The sequence below is a fragment of the Hydra vulgaris genome, chromosome 08 (genome assembly GCF_038396675.1).
Source record: "Hydra vulgaris chromosome 08, alternate assembly HydraT2T_AEP".
In the NCBI taxonomy this organism is placed as follows: Eukaryota; Metazoa; Cnidaria; class Hydrozoa; order Anthoathecata; family Hydridae; genus Hydra; species Hydra vulgaris.
The window spans coordinates 34,323,186-34,345,863 of NC_088927.1; the positions used below are offsets into that span (position 1 = coordinate 34,323,186).

At 24.7% G+C, this 22,678-nt stretch overlaps 1 protein-coding gene across 2 annotated transcripts in view; it reads left to right on the forward strand.

The window, feature by feature from the left end:
- Positions 1 to 913: 913 nt before the first annotated feature.
- Positions 914 to 22,678, forward strand: part of LOC100198609 (uncharacterized) — a 39,712-nt gene continuing 17,947 nt past the window's right edge. For both annotated transcript variants that reach the window (XM_065803502.1, XM_065803503.1), the window contains exons 1-17: positions 914 to 1,071; positions 3,184 to 3,228; positions 4,655 to 4,816; positions 5,048 to 5,105; positions 5,436 to 5,515; positions 5,814 to 6,051; positions 6,387 to 6,475; positions 7,165 to 7,417; positions 8,970 to 9,034; positions 11,636 to 11,855; positions 12,043 to 12,076; positions 13,268 to 13,317; positions 13,557 to 13,608; positions 13,698 to 13,787; positions 16,283 to 16,453; positions 17,220 to 17,783; positions 19,223 to 19,248. In XM_065803502.1, coding sequence (XP_065659574.1) covers positions 1,024 to 1,071; positions 3,184 to 3,228; positions 4,655 to 4,816; positions 5,048 to 5,105; positions 5,436 to 5,515; positions 5,814 to 6,051; positions 6,387 to 6,475; positions 7,165 to 7,417; positions 8,970 to 9,034; positions 11,636 to 11,855; positions 12,043 to 12,076; positions 13,268 to 13,317; positions 13,557 to 13,608; positions 13,698 to 13,787; positions 16,283 to 16,453; positions 17,220 to 17,783; positions 19,223 to 19,248 — 2,245 coding nt within the window. In that variant the 5' untranslated portion in view covers positions 914 to 1,023. The remainder of the gene's footprint in view (positions 1,072 to 3,183; positions 3,229 to 4,654; positions 4,817 to 5,047; positions 5,106 to 5,435; positions 5,516 to 5,813; positions 6,052 to 6,386; positions 6,476 to 7,164; positions 7,418 to 8,969; positions 9,035 to 11,635; positions 11,856 to 12,042; positions 12,077 to 13,267; positions 13,318 to 13,556; positions 13,609 to 13,697; positions 13,788 to 16,282; positions 16,454 to 17,219; positions 17,784 to 19,222; positions 19,249 to 22,678) is intronic.

A 22,678-nucleotide genomic window follows, 5' to 3' on the forward strand; every position in this document is an offset into this window, starting at 1 on the left:
AAAGTAACGTAGTTTATGGACAACCTCTCAAAGAAAAAATATTGTTACTTAGGCTGTTTAATAAAAAGTGAATTGAATGTGCGCAAAATATAACTTTATAAAGGTTTCAGAAGGTTCAAAAAGGTTGCAAAAAGTATTTCTAAAAGATTACAAAACACTTCGAATGGTACGAAAATATTACGGAGGGTTTGAGAATATTACGGAGGGTTTGAAAATATTCTGGAAAAATACAATTAATATAACAATTTTTCAGAAAATTATATTTTTTCGTATAAGATTAATACAGGCAGGTAGTTAGATCTACAAAAACCTCGATCTAGTAGTTTGTTCTTCAACAAGAACATCAACTAAAAAGTGGAACTAATTATTCAGATCCTACTGAGGCCTAAACTGTTTTCAACCGATTATAGCATTTTTTATCTTCGAACAATTTATGACTTTTTTATTTACGACCGATATATTTTTCGACTGAATTTCTAGATTTTTCATTTTCAACCGATTTAAGATAAATTAATTTTCAACCGATTATAAGCGATATTTATTTCAACCTACGAGTGTTTTGTAACGCTTTTTCTTTGCTCTTTTAAGGTTTTTTTTTTTATAAAAAGACATTAACAACAAATCAAGACATGTCTGACATCAGAGACATTAGAGGGGTACTGAAACTGAAATCTAAATTTTCAAATTTCAAAAAAAATTTAGGATTAAAAACTAGGAATAACTTTGATTTAAACATATTAATACTTTTTTATACCACAACACAACAGAACAAACAAAAAAATACAATAAAAAAACCAACGACTACTATACGCTTTGAACAAAGCCAGTTAAAAATTTTTAACACATTCTTAAACGAGTTAGCCAATCGTATTACAAGTTAGTTCGTTACTTATTTCCATACGCATGCGTGATTGATCGTATGCCGCTTTCTTCTAACTTGCTGTTCAACGTTTATCTCAGTTTAAGTTTTTTTTTGTTTTTTTTTTCTGCAACGAAGTTTAATTTTGTTTACGTTAATATTGAATGAAAATAACGATAATCATTAGAGTTCAGAACAAAATTATACTTTGTGTAAGTACGACATATATATTTTTTGAAATATGTTTGTATATAAATTCTTATTACATAAGAAGAACATTTTGTTTATAAAGTAAAAGCACGAGGTCTGAGGCGAGTAAAATACAGAATATTTCTGAAACAAATTGATCCAGCAAAATCATGTTATAAAATGCGGAAAAAAGCACTTTTTTGAATATATTTGACTAAATAATAAACAAAAGCTAATATTTTTTATTTATTCTACTCTGTTGTATAATAAAACTCGTTTTATTATATATATATATATATATATATATATATATATATATATATATATATATATAAATATATATATATATATATATATATATATATATATATATATATATATATAATATATATATATATATATATATATATATATATATATATATATATATATAATAATGATAATAATAATAATAATAATAATAGTAATAATAACAATAACAATAATAACAATAATAATAATCTTCGTTAAAACATATTCACGCTTTTGAAACATTTTAAGAGCGGTTAGGTTACGAATTAGCGCAAATAAGTCAAACCAGAATTAAGTGTATTTTATCATAAATTTTTTTTTTCTTCATATATTATCAAAGATCGAAAGTTAACTGTTTTAACAGCAGTCATTATTGCGGGAAATGGCTGTCGACGTACCGTTGACAGTAGTTATAACATAACAACCAATGACGCAAGCCACACTTTTTTATGTTAATATCTTCTTTAAATATTTTAATAAGAAAACATAATTGTAAACAATTCGAAGAAAAAAAGAAAATTACCTTGATTAAAATAAAAATTTGTTCAATTATCAAATTAATCTAAGTTACGCCTAATTAATGCGACACTACTAATTTAGTGACTAAACCAGCAAACTCATTTTTATAATTATAAAATGATTATTATTAATAAATTACACAATTTATAATAGTAACAGTATATATATATATATATATATATATATATATATATATATATATATATATATATATATATATATATATATATATATATATATATATGTATATGTATACATATATTATATAATATATATGTATACATATAAATATACATATATATATATATATATATATATATATATATATATATATATATATATATATATATATATGTATATATATATATATATATATATATATATATATATATATATATATATATATATATATATATATATATATATATATATATATATATATATTCTAAATTGTGTGATACCATTTATCCAGAATAAGGATAAAGACATTTTAATATCATCCATAAAAAGGACAAAAAAAAAATTTTTAGAATAAGGAAGAAATTTAAAAAACAAGACAAACCTGATAAAATCAGGACTTCTGTGTACCCTGTTATTAATGAATAGTGGTAGACTTTAAATCAATATTACTTTATGAGTGTCTTTTTTCTTTATATATTAACTTTGTATATTTCTCTTTGTTAATAGTTACTGATCAGCTGTTTTTTTATTCTAAATTTTGTTCTGTTGAAATTGAATTGAATTTTGGTACCTTGCTCAAATGGTGCCATATTCAGTTATCTTGATTGACCAAAAATTTTTATTATTACTCATTTATGGGAATAAATGAGTAATAATATTTTTATTATTATTCATTTTTATTAACATTAACTTTCCTTGTTATTTTGTTTTACTATTTTCTTTCCCCTTATTTTTTTTCTGTTTTATTTCCTGTGTGATTTAATGTGTAGTTTCTCCTGCATGTTGATGTGTAGTCTCCTTGTATAAATCCAGTCTGGCTAAATAAGCAAGACAAATATATAGGATAAGATAAAGATTGCTATCTTAAAATTATATATTTTTAAATTCTCATTTTTTGTTAATACAATTGCAATTACAGTGAGCTTTTTTGAAAGTAATTTTTTATGTATTAGATTTTTTTAATTGTATTTTTGTTTAAAAAATGTTTTTATTATTAAAATATTATCAATCTTACACTTTATATTTATGTTAACTATTTAATTTTTTTAGTTACATTAAATAATGGTTTTTTATACAATTATGTTTAATTATTATGCAAGTAATACTATATAATTGCCATTATAAATTGATAGTTATAATGATAGGCTATGCAGAAAGAAGCTGAAAAATGTTTACAAAGGCAAACAGAGGTAAATTTATTTTTAAAAATTTGATTATTTTAAACATTTTTTTTATTAATAGACCTGGTTCCTGATTATATCAAAGTTTCTGCAAGTTTGCGCTTCAGACCTCATGACTTGTAAAATTTGAAAAAATATTTTTTATCATTATATTAGTAATGCACAAATATTTAGTTAAGATTATATTTCTTGTTTTATAAAGATAGCATCAGTGTACAAGTAATATTTGTTAGAACATCCTTCATTTTCAGAACTTAAATTTCATTTATCACTAAAAAGTGATTTAGATGATTTTTATTAAAGGATAGTTTTGTAGTTTTCTTAAGAGTTAATTTTAATATTTTGCTGTTTTCTTCAAAAGTTTATCAAGATTGTAGCTTTTCTTATTTTTAATAGCTTATATAAAATAACAGGAGCAATTAATTTCCTCAATCAAGGTTTTATTAAGATACAAATCTTAAAATAAAATTACACATGAAGCACTTAAAAGTCACATAAAATTAGGCATAAACATGGTTTTATAACTAAAACTAATTACTATCTAAAAATAGAATTGTGCTTAATTGTTTTTCTGATTGCTTTTCTATTTGATGTTTTTTTCTATGAAGTTTATTGGAAGACAATTTTTTTTGGCTTGTATGTGATTACCTAAAACAATCATATATAAAAAACAATCATATATAAAAAACAATCATATATAATCATATGAACTGAAACAGTCATAAAACAATCATATATAATCATATGAACAATCATATATAATCATATGAACTGAAAAAACTTCGTTTTATAAAAAGGCTATATTTGTGTTTATAGATTTATGTTCTAGTCTAAATTTTTAAAATTTAGGCTAGAATGATATTTTTGTTTCCTCAAAACTTATTTGTATAATGTAGACATTTAACTATTCTAGGTGCATAATCAAGTAAGGTTTCTTTACCAGTTGTGTGTCAGAATTTAGTTAGTTTTTATAAGTATGTTCAGATGTTATTCAGATGTTTAAATCTTTTTTTGTGATGTTAATTTTTGAAAACTAAATGTTATGTGATTTTAATTTTAAATTATTATCAGTGAAAGTGTTTTTACGATTTTTTTTTACATCTTTAAAAGTTTACAAGTAAAAATTATAAAAAATATTGCATATATGTCTACAGTTTGCATTACCTGTAGTCGTGACAAACTCTGCCCACTAATTACTATTTGCATTGTTTACACTGTTTGCTTTTTGATAGATATGACTATGGTAAGTGACTATGTGAGGGTATTTTCTAAATGGTGCTCAATTTCTACTCTTCTAATAATTTATTATTTAAATAAGTTGTATTAATACCCTTGAATCACTGTGCTAAGGCAAGCTATTACTCCATTTAAAGTGAGCAACTGATCTACATTTTTTTATTATCATTTTTTTATTTTCATTTTGTTTTTTATTCAGGCCATTTCTCCAAATCAGTCTGAAGAAAGTTTTGGTAATAAAGGTCAAGAATTTAAATACACTAATTGCGGTTTTTGTCAAGGTATTATACCAAAATACTATGTTCAAAGAAATGGTGCTGTTACACATTGCTCAAAAATATGTTCTGAAATGACTAAAATAGTAAGGTTTTATTAAAGTTATTTATGAGAGGCTAAATAAATTTTATAACCGATATGTTATAAATACTATTAACTATACTAAGTTATTATGTAATAATTATGCAAACTATGTAATTGTGTGCCTGTGATATGTGCCTGTGTAAACATGTATAAATGTAAAGAAATATGTTTATGTACTAATGTAAACATGTACCAGCAAACATGTAAAACAACCATTTTAAACTTTTTTCAGATGAAAAATGAAAGTCCTCATTCATTAAGAAATAGCAGTAGTGACCCTCAAAACAAAGGTGCATTGAGTATTTTGTTTTAGTTTTTTGTTGATTTATAATAGAATCTAAAAAATACAACATTTAATTGTATAAAATTTTATAAAATTTATAAAATTATATAAATTATATAAAACTTCTTTTTTAGTGTTTCATAAAAGGTTATATGACCAAACTTATATTATTTATTTTTTTATTGTTTCATAAAATATATGAGCAAATTTATATGAAATATTTTATGCATAAAAATATGTTTTATAATAAGCATTTTTTTCAAAGTAAGTTGTTTAATTGTTGATGATCATTAGTGTCAATGGAATATTACATATAATTAGGTGCAATGTGTTTTAGAAAAGTTCTCCCAAAGACATTGGAGCTTTTACAAAGAAGTACTGAAAGAAAGAGCAGCACCTACATTTGCATTCTCTCAGGCATTACTAAACTATTTGAATAAAATTTTAAACTTAAAGATTTAAAGTTGTACAATTAAGTTTTTAACAAATGATTACAATCTACAATTAGCTGTTTTGTATATTTCCTTGTTTTTAAAGTTACAATTGTAACTTTAAAAACAAGGAAATATGCAAAAAAATGTATTGCTTTTTTTTTCCAGCAAAACACTTGATAAATTTAATAATATTTTTAAAGTAAATTTTTTTCTTCTATCATTGTTCTAATTGAATAAAAAAGTTATTAGTAGTAGTACAATTAAATATATTTTTTGTTCAGCTAACAGAGCCAGTTGGTAGTCTTGAACCTGGTATGAAGCTTGAATGTTTGGATATAAATAACCCAGTAAACTACTGTGTTGCCACTGTCATTCAAGTACTTGGTCATAGACTCAAAATTCGATATGATGGTTTTGGAGATGATTCTAGTAGTGATGTCTGGTTTAACTTTCAAGCAGATGAGTTGTATCCAATAGGCTGGTGTGCTAGTCATGGGTATCCTTTGCAACCACCCACTGGTAAAATTAAATTTCTTTATAGCTAACTAGTATTATTTGTTAATTGTTACAATAATTTGTTAAAAATGAGAGTTATCTATATGTTTTTCAATATTTTTTTTAAAACATAAAAGATCTTTTTTTGTGTCAGGTTTGTCTTTATAAAGATCTTTTTTAATTTGGGTTTGTTTTTAAAAAGATCTATTTTAAAACATTAAAGATGTATTTTAAAATCTTTTTTTTTTCAAGTTTATTTTTTTCTTATCAAATTTTTTTATTTTTATAATATATTATTAATGTTATTTGATTTTAACAATTCTATATTATTATTTTTATAAATATTAAATTCTTATTAGGCATTTCAAGCACATTAGCTGAGTGGAAGTCATTTCTTACAAGAACTTTAACTGGTGCATTGGCTGCACCAAATGATTTATTTAAAAAGGTTATTACTTAAATATTTATATTATTATTATAAAAAAATAAATGTGAAATAAATTTTATATATATCAAGCCTTTCCGGGAAGCACGTGAGGTCGCACGCCTTGTTCATCCATGTTTAATGTAATTGTTTTAGACTAACTGACCATGGCAGTTTGCATCTTTTAACTTATAAAGCGTTTCAATAATTCGCAGCAAAAAGCTAAACTTATTTACTAAGAAGAAAACAATTCTTAAATAAGGAAATAAAATTGTAATTAAAAATTAAGTTTAATTAAATAAACTAGAAAATTTATTGATTAAAAAAAGTAAATTAAAAAAAAGAATTTTTATAAAATTTGATACAAATTTTTTATTATCTTTTTTAGAGTCGTTGTTAAAAAAAAATCTTTTATAACAATTTAACAACAGTTGAAAGTTTTGATATGCAATTTAATCACAATTTTTATTAGTCCATATAATTAAGAAACTAATTTGCTATATACACTAGAGCTATAAAAAATTTTGTTAATTTTTTTTGTTACGTTTATTATATTTATTCGTTTTTATAACTTCGCTTTTAAAAGATGTAATTACCACATTTGATGCAAATGATTTATAAAAATAATACTTTAAGCGTGGATGTACAAGGCGTGTGACCGCACGCGCTTCTTATATAAATATATTTTATTATTTACACACACACACTTACAGGTAGAAAATCGAAGAGCGTTAAAGTGTCATTCTTATTTAATTGGGGATAAAATTGAAGTAATTCATCCAAAAAAAACTAGTGTTATTGTCCCAGCTATTATTACAAAATCATTGGGTCCTTACTATTTTCTTGTAACATGTGATTCCATGCCTGGAATATCTAGCTATACATTTTATGGGTATGCTGATTGCCCTGGTATATTTCCAAAAGGTTGGTGTGAGTCGAAAGGTCTTGAACTTGTTATTCCCCCAGGTAAATTTTTATGCATCATACATTTTATGCAGGTATGTATTTTTATATTTATTATACATATTAAGCCAAAGACTAATAATATTTAAATTATTAATTGTTCTTTGTCAATAATATTTACATTATTAACTACAGGTAAAAAAATAGTTTTATATTACATATTCAGCTATTGCAAAAAAAAGCGTCTAAGAATTTTATCTTTAAAATGTTAATATAGTGTACATAATTCATTGTTTGGTTCTTAGGAAGACAATATAAAGTCCTTTCTTATTTTTGCACCACTAAAACAGCATCAAACCATTATGTGTTCAGAGTGTTAAACTGTTTTCTGTGTATTAAGGGGATTAAGTCTTTCAGAGTTATGAAGTCAGCACACACAGATTCAGCCTTTGCTTATGGTGAAAAATTACTTTCATCACTCTACATTACACAGGACCTCTGCTTAGGTGTCCAATGCCTATATCTATGAGCGAATCGCCATTGTTGTTTATCAAGGTTTATATAATTTTTTCTTAATTGCCCAGCAGTTAACATGGATTTTTAGTCCCCGCTCTATTTAAAAATAAATCTGTTTTTTTACTGGTCTTTTTAGGCCTACCAGATATGATTTTATGACTTGGAAACCTCTCTGGTGTCAAGATGTCTTGATTGCAGTGAAAGCTTACTTATTGTCCTTCTTGAACATCCAGTACACTCACAAATAATGTTTAAAGACACATTATCATCTCACCATACCAGAATCATTGGTTTTTCCTTTAAAGAGAGATGATTCCCTGGTATATTGGATAGTTTTTAAATCCACAGGAGTTGGAAAACAAAAGTGTAAAATTGTAATTTTTGTTAGTCAGCTGGAAAAACAACAACAGGCCAGCTTAAAGGTTTTGTGACACACTACTTGATTTTGATGTTTGCAAATGAATTAAAGTTCCAAACCAAATTGCCCAAAAAACCCCCAAAAAAAACATAAAATGACTCAATTTCATGCGCAAATAAGTTCAAAAATTAAGTTTCTTTTTGCTTTTTTTTCCTCAAGAAAATAATGAAATATGACAAGGTTTTTGTGATAGCTGAATGCTACTTCGAGGTTGGGTTACTGTTTCCTCTAAATATTTTATTTTCTGAGAATTGAGATACACTAGTACTATTTTAAAATAAATTATTGATTTGATAATAAATTAAGAACTTTTTTCGCAAAATCAGACAAAATAATTGTAAAGAAAAGTAAAAACGATGAAAATGCTTTCTTAGTATTATTCTTACAAGAATAATTTAGTGAAATTTAATTTACTTAAAAATATTTTATAAATTGAATAGTTCAAGATGTAGGAAGATAATTTCTTATAATATGATAAAAAGAATGAATTATGTTCACTGATACTTTTTTGATTTGTAAATTTTCACTTTTCATTTTTATAAATTTTTATTTGTGTTATACAATAACAGCCTGTTTTATAATAATAAAAGAGGTTTTTTTTAACCTTTTTCTATTGAGAAATGAGAAATTTAAAGTAAGAAAAATGTCTGAAGAGTTGCATTGTTATGTTTTTTTACATAGAAGGAAAAGGTGATGTACATATGTTATTCAAACCTGACATGAATATTGACCTTGGAGGCTTGAAGGTATTCTTTAGGTTAAATTTTTTAGATGATAACAATTAAATAATTTTAACTAATAAGTCTTACACTTTGACTTTGTTTTTAGGAATTTCATTTTATGATATATTTTAGTATTATAACACATAACAAATAGTAACAAATAACAAATAACACATAACAAATAGTAACAAAAACATCCATAAAGAATTAGGATTAACACAGGAACAAAATCTAAATTTTGTTTATTGATTTTTTGCTGTTATCATTATAAAGTTTGCCGTTATTTTATAATTCATTGATATTAATTATACTGTAACTCACTGTATCATTATATACAGTGAAGTTTATCAGCAAATGTAATGATGATTTTTGAAACAATTATATACAGTGAAGTTTATCAGCAAATGTAATGATGATTTTTGAAACAATTATATACAGTGAAGTTTATCAGCAAATGTAATGATGATTTTTGAAACAATTATATACAGTGAAGTTTATCAGCAAATGTAATGATGATTTTTGAAACAATTATATACAGTGAAGTTTATCAGCAAATGTAATGATGATTTTTGAAACAATTATATACAGTGAAGTTTATCAGCAAATGTAATGATGATTTTTGAAACAATTATATACAGTGAAGTTTATCAGCAAATGTAATGATGATTTTTGAAACAATTATATACAGTGAAGTTTATCAGCAAATGTAATGATGATTTTTGAAACAATTATATACAGTGAAGTTTATCAGCAAATGTAATGATGATTTTTGAAACAATGAATAGCAACATAAATTTTATAAAGGAACTTTTTAAAAATGAATTCTTTTTATTGTCAGTTTACAAAACTGGCTTTTTGGTTAAGTTTTTTGTTTTTTTTAGTTTGGTTGTCAGTTAACAAAACTGGCTTTTTGATTAAAGCACTTTGGCTATAATATCAAGGAAATCTAAAATCTAGAACATTTTTGCAAAAAATCTCATGCCTTGGGTTATTCCCAGGGTTGAAAAAAATCTGGTTTTTGGAAAAAAACTGAAAACCATGATTTTTTTGGTTAAAATAGGATTTTGTTAAAAAGAAGATATATTAATTTAAACTTTTATTTAAATATAAGCAGTATTTATTTTATTTGAGTAAATTATTTTCCATAGTCACAACAAAGTTTCTGTGTTGAACAATTGCTTTACTAACACTTTTTTAAATTGGAATAAAGTGCTATCAATTTAAATATTTTTTAAATTGAGAAATAATAAATTTTAAATGTTATTATTTATTTAGAGTATGTATAGCAGGTTTTAAACAATTTCTGACAATCGACTATTAAAGTCTCTTTTCAACATGAATCCAATGAGACCTGCTGTTTGACATGTTTTTATAACAAACTTAGTTTGTGATGTGTAACATGTTTTTATAACAAACTTAGTTTGTCTTACTATTGTTCTTCTATATTGGCATTCACCAACTCAATTAAGGATAGCTGACTTGTGTTTTTGTCTCACAAATCTGGCATGTCTTACTAATTTTCTTACATATTCACGTTTATCAACTCAACTAGAAATTGCTGACTAATCAAACTTTCTCAAATAAAACCACAATTCATCCCTTGTAACAACATCAAGTCGTCTCCATAGATTGTTTCTGAATAGGGATAAATGTTCCTCATATAATATTAAATCTATTATTTTGATTGGTTAATTTGTGGGGTATCCAATGTGATGCTGATTTTCTTTTTTTAAGAGAGTTGTGAAAAGTATAATTGATTGTAAAATGATTGATTGATGTCAAGGCTTTGATTGTATCATGTATTGCATGAGATTTCTCTTCAATAACAATGTGCAATAATCTTAAAAATGTTCTCAGCATTTTTATCTCACTTAATATAAGGGTATTTAGATGGTATTTTGATCCCTATTCAAGCATTCAAACTAAATATTTTCATAATAACATGATGTATTAAGTTAGTTTTGTGGATATTGTGAACTGCAGTAGTTATTTCTTTTAATGGTTGTATAACTTTATTATTACCCACTGTTTTTAATACCATTTGTTCTTAAATTTTAATATTTCTATCATTATTACAATCATAGTTCATCAATATTTTTCAATATATCATTATTTATTATTCTATAGAGAAAGATTAAATTTGTTGCTTATTCCTCCATCATCATTTAAAAATAGTAACAGTCAACAGTTAAAAAATTCTTGTAGTTCCTTCTCCAGAAGCTGGTGTATTTAACAATGCTTTAATGTCCATTATAATTCCAAAATCAAAAAACTTTAGATATTTTTTTAGTTTAAGAAACTTATTTTCAGAAGTATCTTTTTGCTTTTAAATAATTTCATTTATATTAAACATTTACATTAAAAATATACTTTAATTTGTAAACATTTATTTCTCTTTTTTATTCTAAATTTTGTTTGATTTAGTTTTATATTCTATAAAAATTTGTTTTGATTCAAATTTAAAGTTAACTTTAGTAAATATGTAAGAGAAACGTCTTATGCAAATTCTACAATAAACATCAATGTAATGTTAAATATTTAATCACAGTATAAAAAAGCCTTTTTTTGGTTTTTGTCTAAAAATTAATTATGATATAAGAAGTACAAGTTGTTTTTGTTCTTCAGAAAAATCGAATGTGCTCATTTAAACTTGGAGCAAAGTTAGAAGCACTTTATGATGATTATGTACGTATTGCAACAGTTGCTGAGATTTTCGGAGGAGTTGCACTACTTGCATTTGATGGATCTTCAGATGTCCACTTTATTGACAAAAGATGTACAAATATTTATCCAATTGGATGGTCAGAAAATACAGATAGTGTACTTTTTACTCCACTTGGGCTAGGTAGTTTTATTTCTCCAAAGATAAATATTTTTTTAATAATAAGAGAATTTTTTTATTTTTGACATGGTAAATATTTTTGTTCAATTAAAATGCAAGAAATGATTCATTGATGTTTAATTCCCTCTCCCTTTTTATTTTGCCATCTTTTTTTACACCAAATTTAAGAATTTTTAAAAATTAATTTCAGTGACATTTGTGAAGATTATGAAACCTGTTAAAGGGTAAGCTTTAAAAAGTTATTTTAAACTAAATTTAAATAAACATGTTTTTAGTTCAAAAAACAAAAACAAAAGCAGATTTTTTAAATTAAATTTTGTTTTTTGAAAATTCGTTTTGATGTAGCAGCACTCCTTGCATCTTCTACCTATTTGTCAGTCGATGTAGGAAGGTATTGTTAAAAAAAAAAGAATTAAAAATTTTCAATTTTTGTTTAAAAATGTTAGTTTTTTTACAATAAATTTTAAAAAACTGGATTTTATTTATAAGTTTTATTTTTTTTCAATTTCTATGAAATTTTGCCTCTTTTGAGATCCAATTTGATATACTTTTAGAGAAAAAGTTTTTCAGTAGTATACGGCACCCAGTTTAACGTCAGGTGTTTTGGTGCAGGGACTTTTTTTTTGAAATGAATGAAATAATTGTAATTTTCTTAATCAATTTTAAAATGTTCTTTGATTACAAGCCAAAAAATTATTTTTTTGTCATAACCATAGTACACTCCTTATATGTTCTGTCTATTTGTCTGAAATAAAAACATTCTGAATGTTTTTATTAAAAAAATAAAAAACATTCTAGTCTATTAAGTTGCTCTTTGTTTTTTTTTAAAAAACGATAAAATTTAATTAGTTTCCTCAATTAAATTTAATGGTTTTCATATAAAGTTTACTAGATTTTGTCATCTTTAAACACAAAGAGTTGTTAAGTGATAGTAATAATAGTAAATTAAGGTTTATATTATTTAAATATTACTTACTTTATATTACTTTTGACATTTCTGCTCCCACCTTTCTATTTTTAGTAGCTGACCTAATTTTTCAATTGGTTGAAAAAAAATTATTTAATCGTATTTTGCTCTTTGTTATATATGTTCTCATTAATGTAACTTCTAAATGTAACTTATACACTCCTAAATGTAATTTATAAAATTTTTATTTAAAAAAGAATATTATTTTTTAATTTTTCAACATTTTTTATATAAGAAATTTTTCATTTTTGTTTCTTATTATGTTAGCTTTTTGAAATTTGTTATTTATATAAAATTTATATATTTATATAAAATTTATATATTTATATAAAATTTATATATTTATATAAAATTTATATATTTATATAAAATTTATATATTTATATAAAATTTATATATTTATATAAAATTTATATTTTCAGTTATTACTATTATTCTTTTTATATAGAAAAGTTCAATCTGCATCATTTGCAACTTTCAAAGATCTTTCTGAATTAAGTAATTTTTATATTTGATTTGATACAATTTTAATTAAAGCATTGTAATTCATGTTTGAATTCAATTTAAAGCATATAGATATGCTTTAAATTGAATTCAAACATATATTACAATGCATATATATATATATATATATATATATATATATATATATATATATATATATATATATATATATATATATATATATATATATATATATATATATATCCAAATGTATGTATAATTTTTTTAAATAGATTTAGCAAAGTCATTTGAGCACAAACAGCCTGTAGACTATGTTGATAAAACGTAACGATTTTCTCTTCTTTTTTTTTTAATATATGTTTACAATATATGCTTTTACAATGTTTGAAAATAATTTTTTGTATTTTTTTAAGTTTGATAACAAAGTCAGATTCAAAATCCCACGATTCTTCAAGTTTGTTGGCTTCCAAAAACAATTTAAATATGGAAAAGTTTATTCTTTGGTAAGCATGTTTAAAAAAATTTTTAACATGATGAATTAGTTTACCAAAGTAAAAATGATTTCTTACCTTTTTGAAAATAAATTTTTTTTTGTATTTCATTATATATAAACAGAGTTTTTTCTATTATTATTGTTATTATTATTATCATTTTGAGAAATTAAAAACTTTCTAATCATCTAAATCCTTAGAATAGATCTCAATAAAATTTTGATTTTAATCATAAAAGTTTGAATATTATAATTTGACTATTTTAACCTATACCATTTTAAACACAGTTATAATCTTTTCTGGTCTTGTAATTAAAGGTGTAAAAAATTTATGAAATAAAGTTAGTAATGTTCATAGTCTAATGTGAATGTTATGATGATTTCAGGAAACTTATTAAGTTATTTTATTTTACTCAATTTTCCATGTTTTTAAGAATTATTGAATGATAAAGTTTGTTTTTTGTTGTTATGATTTTTTTTCTCTCAAAGAAATAAGTAGTTTGAAGTATAACATGTATTTCGTATGTGTGTGTGTGTGTGTGTGTGTGTGTGTGTGTGTGTGTGTGTGTGTGTGTGTGTGTGTGTGTGCTTGTGTGTGTATATACATATTTGTGAAAGAATAAAAGATTCTTGCTGTCTTATTTTTCTTAATAAATTAAGCTAAAAAATGTGACCTTACTTCAACTATTTTTTAATTTCATTTCAAATGTGCTGAATAATAATATTTACATACACTATATCCTTCATTAAAAACAAAAAAATAAAAATTAGACTTGGACAAAACTTTGAAAGTGGTAAAAATCTATTTTGGTTTCTAATTATTTACATCTTTGTTGTTAAATACCGAATAATTAACATAATTACTTTTCATTCATTACAACTGCATAGAAATTAAATTATTCATTAAGTATTTTAATACTTGGTCACATTTTGAATCAATAGCTGATTGGCATTTGAGAGCCATTCTTTCAACCAGTTTTGTTAACAAGGTAACTTCCAGCTAATTTAATCCATTTAAAAGTGTTTAAAATTTGATCAAAGACAATTATAAAAAGCTGATCATTATAAAAATTTGTTTCTATATTAGTCTCTAAAAAATTTTTTATAAATCCTAACCTTTCAGGGAAAGTGGGACAAAGCGAAAGCTGGGATAAATTAAAACAATCGTAACATGATTCTATGATTAAATTTTGTAATATTATGGATTTTTAACCAAAACTAAAAACATGGATTATTAAACTTTAATCTTTGCTCAATTGAGGTAATGCAGTAAAAGTTTTGAACAAAAATATGGATTGTTTAATTAATTTCAACAAAAAAAACTGCATATTGTTAATAGGCTGATGTTAATAGTTAATAGCCTTTGTGAAGGTCATATTTTGTAAAGGTCGTACTTTGTGAAGGTTGTACTTTGTGAAAGTTGTGCTTTGTGAAGGTCATATTATGTGAAGGCAATCTCTGTGTTTATCAGTTGCATCATCAGTTGCAGTTTTTATTTTTGTTGTTACTAAAATGAAAAAATTTCAATAACAATTTCAAAAGATTTCGACTCAATAACAATTTTTAAAGATTTAGACCAATAAATATTGTGTTTAGGTTTATAAGTAACTCTCATTAAAAAAATGATTTTTTCTTGTGTGGTTATTAAGGTTATTAAGGTGCTCCAAGAAGTCTGTACAGTTAATAACACACAGCACAGCAGAAGAGAATTTAACTAGAAAGTTCACGCCTTTTTCCTAACCAATGTTGCTTGTCTGGCCAGATTCGGCACTGAACCCTGGGCCTCTTGGTTAGTTACCATTAACCGCTGCGCCACAGCTTCTGTAACAGTTTTAATTCTGCAACATTAGTTTTCTCCCACAAAGTAGAGTTATCTGGATTGGCAGTAAAAAGTTGCCTTGTATACCAAAACAAAAAAAGTTTTAACTGGAAAATAAACCAACTTGTCTCAATTTTGTTCAACAAAATTGAGACAAGTTAGGTTTTGCCCCATTCTACCCTCTTGAAAAAGTTCAGAAAAATCCATTAGATTAACAGGAACATCCTTATCAACTTTTTTCCAAGTTGACAGAAAAAGGTTCTGACTATAATTACACCTTTTACCATGACTACACACTCTACCACAACTATGCACTCTATAATGGTTACGTTACCACCTTGGACAGCATGATTATGCATATTGACGTTGAATAGAACATCATCAGCAATAACTTCTACCAGTAACATGTTTAGGATCAGTAACACTTATAATATGCAAATCAAACCAAGCTTTTTTCATGCAGTTTTGGCCGGAATATCAGATTATTATTCTAGTTTTTATTAAGTTAAGTACTAAAGTCGCTCAAAAAACTAGGGGTTAACAGTTTTCATCCACCGCTATGTGGAGTACTGGTAAAAAACTGAAAAATTTTAGGCTATGTTAAAAAGTAAAGTTTGGATAAAATTCATTTTTTTATTAATGTTTATTTTTTAATTGTTTTTTTATTTCATTTTATTTTGTTTTATTAGGCTGCTAAACAACTATGAGTTTAGTATAGGAAGTGAGGTCGTTGTTTCGCGTTTACTTGAAAAATATGCTCGTCAATCTAAAGCTCCTTGTTTAAGTACAGGGATTCCTGTAATCTTGAATTTGTTTCCGGGAACAACATCAATTACAAAGTTGTTCAATAAGAATTATATGTATCTTTTCAAAAACAAAAGAGTTTCAAAAAGTTTATTTTAATCTGATCAACTCGATGTCATGAAAATATTTTAATTGGAGATGCATGGAATCAAAAATAATGTCTGTTTCAAAGTTTTTTGTTTTTAGTTACATTAAAGAGATGCTCACAGGTTGTGAAGTTTGAGTTTTTCTTTTTTTGTTTTGTTTTTAATATTTTAATATCTGACAGTTTTTAAAGAGTAATGGTGGTTTAGGTATTATTTCCCATTAAATAATGATATTTTTTTTGGGTTTATTTATAAAATTTCTATTATATGCAAAATTGCTATTTGGGAAAATTTATAAAGCTTATATAGTAGTTCTTAAATAAATAAAGCTTATGTAGTGAATTTATAAGCTTATGTAGTAATTCTAAAGCTAGTTAACAAAGGTGGCTAACGGAGGAAATTTTGCAGTTAATTTAAAAGTTAGTAGAGCAGTTAATAAATGGAGACAGCAGAATTAAATACCATTTATCTTTTTTTATTTTGAAACTGGTTGTTTAGAGTTTTTTTTTTAACAGTCACTCAAATTCTCCTTTAGTTTAATGGAGAGAAGTGAATATGGTTTGTTATTAGACTTTTAGACCTTTTTAGACCTTTTTTTTACTTTTTTACTTACTTTTTATTTTTTTTTGTTATACTTTTGCTTTTTGTTGCTGAAACAAAAATATTTATAAGTTAGAATAAAAAAAGTATATAGTTATAATAAATAATTTTTCTTTAACTTTAAAAACTCTCAAAGCCAATGCATCTTAAACTTGAAGGCTTCAAAATTTGAAAAAAAAGGGTTTCCCATTTATGTCAAAGATGCAGTGGATTTTCTTCAAAAATGTAATGTTTCTTTTAAAATGGGAACAGATAAAGTTGTATTTTATATGGGTGTAGGTGATTCTTTTACACTTCCAGAGGACCAACAGTTGCTTTTTGTTGAATCAAAAGCCAAAGCAAATTCAAATGTTCTTGTAGTATCACAACAGATTAATGATTCAACTTTTTCAAACTTTCTGTTTTACTTTGGTGACAAGCCATGCTCGCCACCCTTTAAAGAGATTAATACTTTTGAAGAATTTTGTGCAATGATTAAGTTATGCACAATGGCAAAGCCTTGTTCTGGAATTAGTCAAAAAGAAGTAAAATCAGAATTTTCTTCACTGTTTGTAAAAAATAATCAATCTGGCGTACTTTTTTCACGAACATGTAATTTAGTTGTTTACTCAAATCAAGGGAGCGTATGCTCTCAGTGTTCTTTATGTGAATTTAAAATCAATGATTCACCCGAGTTATCATCACCGTCTCCATCAGTATTGTGAGTAATATATTTTTTAAATCTCTTTTATCTCCTTTTTGTTTGTTTAGATAAAATCATACTATATATATATATATATATATATATATATATATATATATATATATATATATATATATATATATATATATATATATATATATTTGAGTGGTCCTTAAAACAACTTTTTTTTTAAATATCTGCTCCCACCCTCTAAATGTGTTCTATATATAATAAAATAATACTAGAATTAAAAAATTTCCAGAAAATTAAATTTTTAGGGGTCAATCTAAAAAGAAACAAAATTATATAAAAACTTCAAAAATAATCATCATTTTATAAAAAACTTTAAGAAAAAAAAAAATTGCATATTTTGAGTTTTTAGTTTAAAAATGTCATTTTCTAGGCAGTGAAATCTAAAATAATTTTTTTATAAAATGATGATTATTTTTGAAGTTTTTATATAATTTCTCTTCTTTTGAGACCCAACATGATACACTTTTGAAGAACTATTTTTTGATAATTATAGGAACCTGTCTGATGTTTAAAGGGTCTTGAGCTACCCCTAAAAAATTTTTAATCCTAGTATTATTTTATTATATAGAACACATTTAGTGGGTGGGATGAGACATTTAAAAAAAAAGTCGTTTTAAGGACTTCCCATAGATATATATATATATATATATATATATATATATATATATATATATATATATATATATATATATATATATATATATATATATACATATATATATATATATATATATATATATATATATATATATATATATATATATATATATATATATATACATATATATATATATATATATATATATATATATATATATTTTTTTTTTTTTTTTAAATATAATAAAACCCTAAATGCCAAAAAAAAAGTTTTTGAAATGTCACATTAGATCTTATAAAAAGTGAAATTACTTTGAAAAATATAAGATTAATGATTTTTTTAAATTTTTTTGTATTAAAAATGCCTTGAAAAAAGTAATTTTAAAATTAATTTCAACAAAAAATATAAGGAAATTAACTTTTTACTTTTTGATGAAAAATGGTCGTTTAAAATAATAAAAAATTAATGAAATAATTTTTGTATAAAATAGTTATTATTCTTAAAATTTATATATAATTTTGCTTTTTTGAAACCCAACATGACATACTTTTCAAAAACTTTTTTATTTAGTATTTATGATCTTGTTATGAGATTCAGACTTTAAGTGCCCCCCTCCCCAAATCTAATAACACTTTAGAAAAATTTAAATGAGTTGCTTGTGAAAACTAATAAATGGCGTTAAGAATAGGACAGATCTTTTTTTGAATAAAGGGGACATTGTATGCACCCTTAATACATACAACTATTATTTATGTAAATAAAATATTGTTGTAAACTTAAATAATATAATGATGTTAAATTTCTTTTTTTTTTTTTTTTTTTGTAGAATTGAGGATTGTTTCAATTCAAAAGGTAATTTGTTCTACTTTAAAAGTTTACTATTTATTATATAGTTACTATTTATCTAATTTGAATTCAGTTTTTTTTTTGACAAGGTTAAATGTCTAATGACCACATGTCACAAAGCTGTGGGTTTTAAGTTCAAATAGATTTAAGTTTAAGGCAAGACCAAGGCAAAATTCAAGTAAAATTCTTTGCTCTTGAAACTTAAGTCTAAGTCTAAGAGTCTAAATGGTATCATTATAGGTATCAAAACATGATTAACTATGCAAAATCTGTTTTTTGTAGTAATAATAATATCACAAAACATCATGTTATATATACAAAATATGTTTGTTATTAAATCAAACCAATCTAAAAGCAGTGGTATTTAAAAGAAAAAGAAAATGCAAAAATAAATGTTAAAAAATGAATGTAAGTGACTTTAAATACTAACATTTTTAGTTTTGTAAAACACTCTGACACATGCTTATGCTCAAACCAATGTCATGCGCAATTAATGTGGGATATCCAACCAAGCTTACTAAAGGCTTTCCTAGGCATCCTTAACTGATGTTAATGCAAGTTTGAAATTTTGTCTACATACTTTTTATGAGTGCTAATTGTTGATTGTTTTTGTGAGAAATAAATGTTTTTTGTTGTTATGAACAGTTTTGTTTGAATTTCTGTATTTTCTTTATAAAAATGGTTGCAGATTGTTAAATACATTTCAATGTTTTTTATGTGATATTTTTGTATGTGATTTTATTTGACTAGTAAAATGTTGAAATATTTAGTCCTGTTGTGGAAAGTTCATTTCCAGACTTCGGGAACCCTAAAGTCTTATTACTTACTACTTTTCGCCAGTTGTTTAAACTTACTCTAGGACTCTATATTTTTTTTATCAACTCTTTTTCATTCCTTATATTCCGTTCTTGTGATATATGTGCAGGTCTTGAGCCACTGGATTAAAAAGTTTATCCACAACAATTATCACTTTGCATAAAATGGTTTTAGGTTATAGCAAAAAATGAGGAATCTTTTAATTACTGAATTAGTTGGCAAAAAAAACAACATCCTGTGTTTGGTGTATTTTTATCTTTTGACACCATCACTAGGTAACTGCATGAATATTAATTTACATGCACAAAAAGGACTTTAGACTTAACTTGTATAACACAGTCCAAGCCTGCGAATAAACATGTCCAAGCCTGCAAATAAACATGTCCAAGCCTGCAAATAAACATGTCCAAGCCTGCAAATAAATGTATTTAGCTATTAAAACAAAATCTTGCAGAACTAACAAATTATAAATGAGAATTTGGGGGTTTTTTGTCAACAAAGAATCTTGATGCTAGTTGTAATTAGCATAGAGAAAACTAATGTTATAGTTGCCCTCTAGTGATCAAAATAGTGAGAAAATTAGTAGTATGTTCAGGCAATTGGATTGATATAGATGCTAATTGGGTATGAGTCTGTAAAAGTTCATAAAAAAGCACTATTATTTGAAAATGAAGGAATACAAGCACATGAAAATTTTTATAAAGACTGTATGATTTTCTGTAAAGGTTGTATGATTTTTCAATGGCTATTGAAAATAAAATGTTGTTTGGGTGATGAATCTTTGTATATGCTATTTCCTTGAAACTTATTTTATAAATAATAAAAAGTAACAACATATTTTTGTTATATCTATAGAAACAATGAACTTCTTTTTAGTTTGAAGTCTGAATAGTATTATAATACCAATGAATTTCCTTATAACTTAATAAAAAGTTTTCATAATCCATTTCTTAAAATTAAAATATTCTGGGATCTCTGGGCTAGGAAAATGTTATCCTAAAATACCAGGGTTAAAAATATAGTATGTAATCATAAACCCTAGTTGTCAAAGTTTTGATTCTTGTAGATACTATCAAATATTTTTATTAATTTTTATTTACTAATAATTGTCTGGTTTTTTTTTTTAATTTAGTTGTCTTAAAAGCTTTTAAATCCAGTGTTATTTTATCATATCGAACACATTAAGGTGCAAGCTGTAGATATTTTTCAAAAATGTTGTTTTTGAAACAATAGCATTCTGATTATACTCCATTATAATATGTATATATATATATATATATATATATATATATATATATATATATATATATATATATATATATATATATATATCAATTATATATCTATCAATTGAACCCATCATTTGGAAAAGGACAAAAGTCCGTTAATTAAATGTTTTCAAGATCAACAAAAATATGTTTCTTATCAAAAAAGTCTATGGTGCTTATAAAACTAAATATAGGAGTAGATAAACAAAAAACATATAAAACTTTTGTGAACTTTATTTATTAAAAAAGATATATAAATCATACAGATATTTTTAACTGAAATTTCTGGACTAATGCCTTTTTCCAAATGAATTCTTTTTTGTACATACAAATCCAAAGATTATCAGAAAAATCATTAGTTAATCCTCTTTTATTTCTTGGTATTCATTGTTTGTTGAAGTTGTTGGCCATGCAAAAACTTCTGTATAGAATTTTTGATACTCTACTATTGAATATAGAATATATTTTTTATATTTTTTTCAAATCTGATTCTTTTTTCCATTTGTTGGCACTTTGCCAGCATATGCAGGAGTATTACTTGATGGTAAGGGTGGCCTGGTACCCATACTTTGTAAGAGCTGGAAATCATGGCTGACTAAGCAGTCTATGAGTTCATGTGTTGTCACTAGACCAGATGTGGTTTTAGAGAAGGTAAAATGTGACACTTTAGAAATACCAAAAATTACTTTTTTGTCCTTGGGTATTCCTTTGCCATAGGAATCCATAGATAGCACTAGTTTCTTATAATGGTTTGGCCACCATTTTTTTATATCAATAATATCTTCAGTTTTAGGCCTTCTTATTTCAGAGTCTTCTTTAGCTCCAGCTATAAGATTTTTATACTCAGTTGGTGAGTAAATCTTGTCATTTTTTCGAATGTCTTTTCCCTGTCCCAAACATTTTACCATTTAGCAGGAATGAGTGACCTCATATGGGTATGTAATATTGTATCTCATTTATATTGCTAGTTCAGCTGCAAGTGATAAAAGTTATCTAGTTATCTAGTTCAGCTGCAAGTGATAAAAGAACTCGGACCATGGCATGATTCTGATTTTGGCCAGCACAACCATCTGAAAATAGGTGTAGTTCTTTGGCATCATTGCCAATACATTTTTTAATATAATCCAGCACAAAAGTACATACTTCATTGGGACCTTTGTTAGCGACTCCTTCACAATAAGAATAAAATACTGATTTGCCTGTTTTAAGATCATGTATGCAGAATTCATATAGCCATAGTTGACGTAGATAAAAAATCTCCTGGACAGGGATATGTGGAAGTGGCAAATTTTGCATAAAATCAAATGCAATCCCATACACATTTGGGCCATTCTTGCACTTCCTTTCTTTCT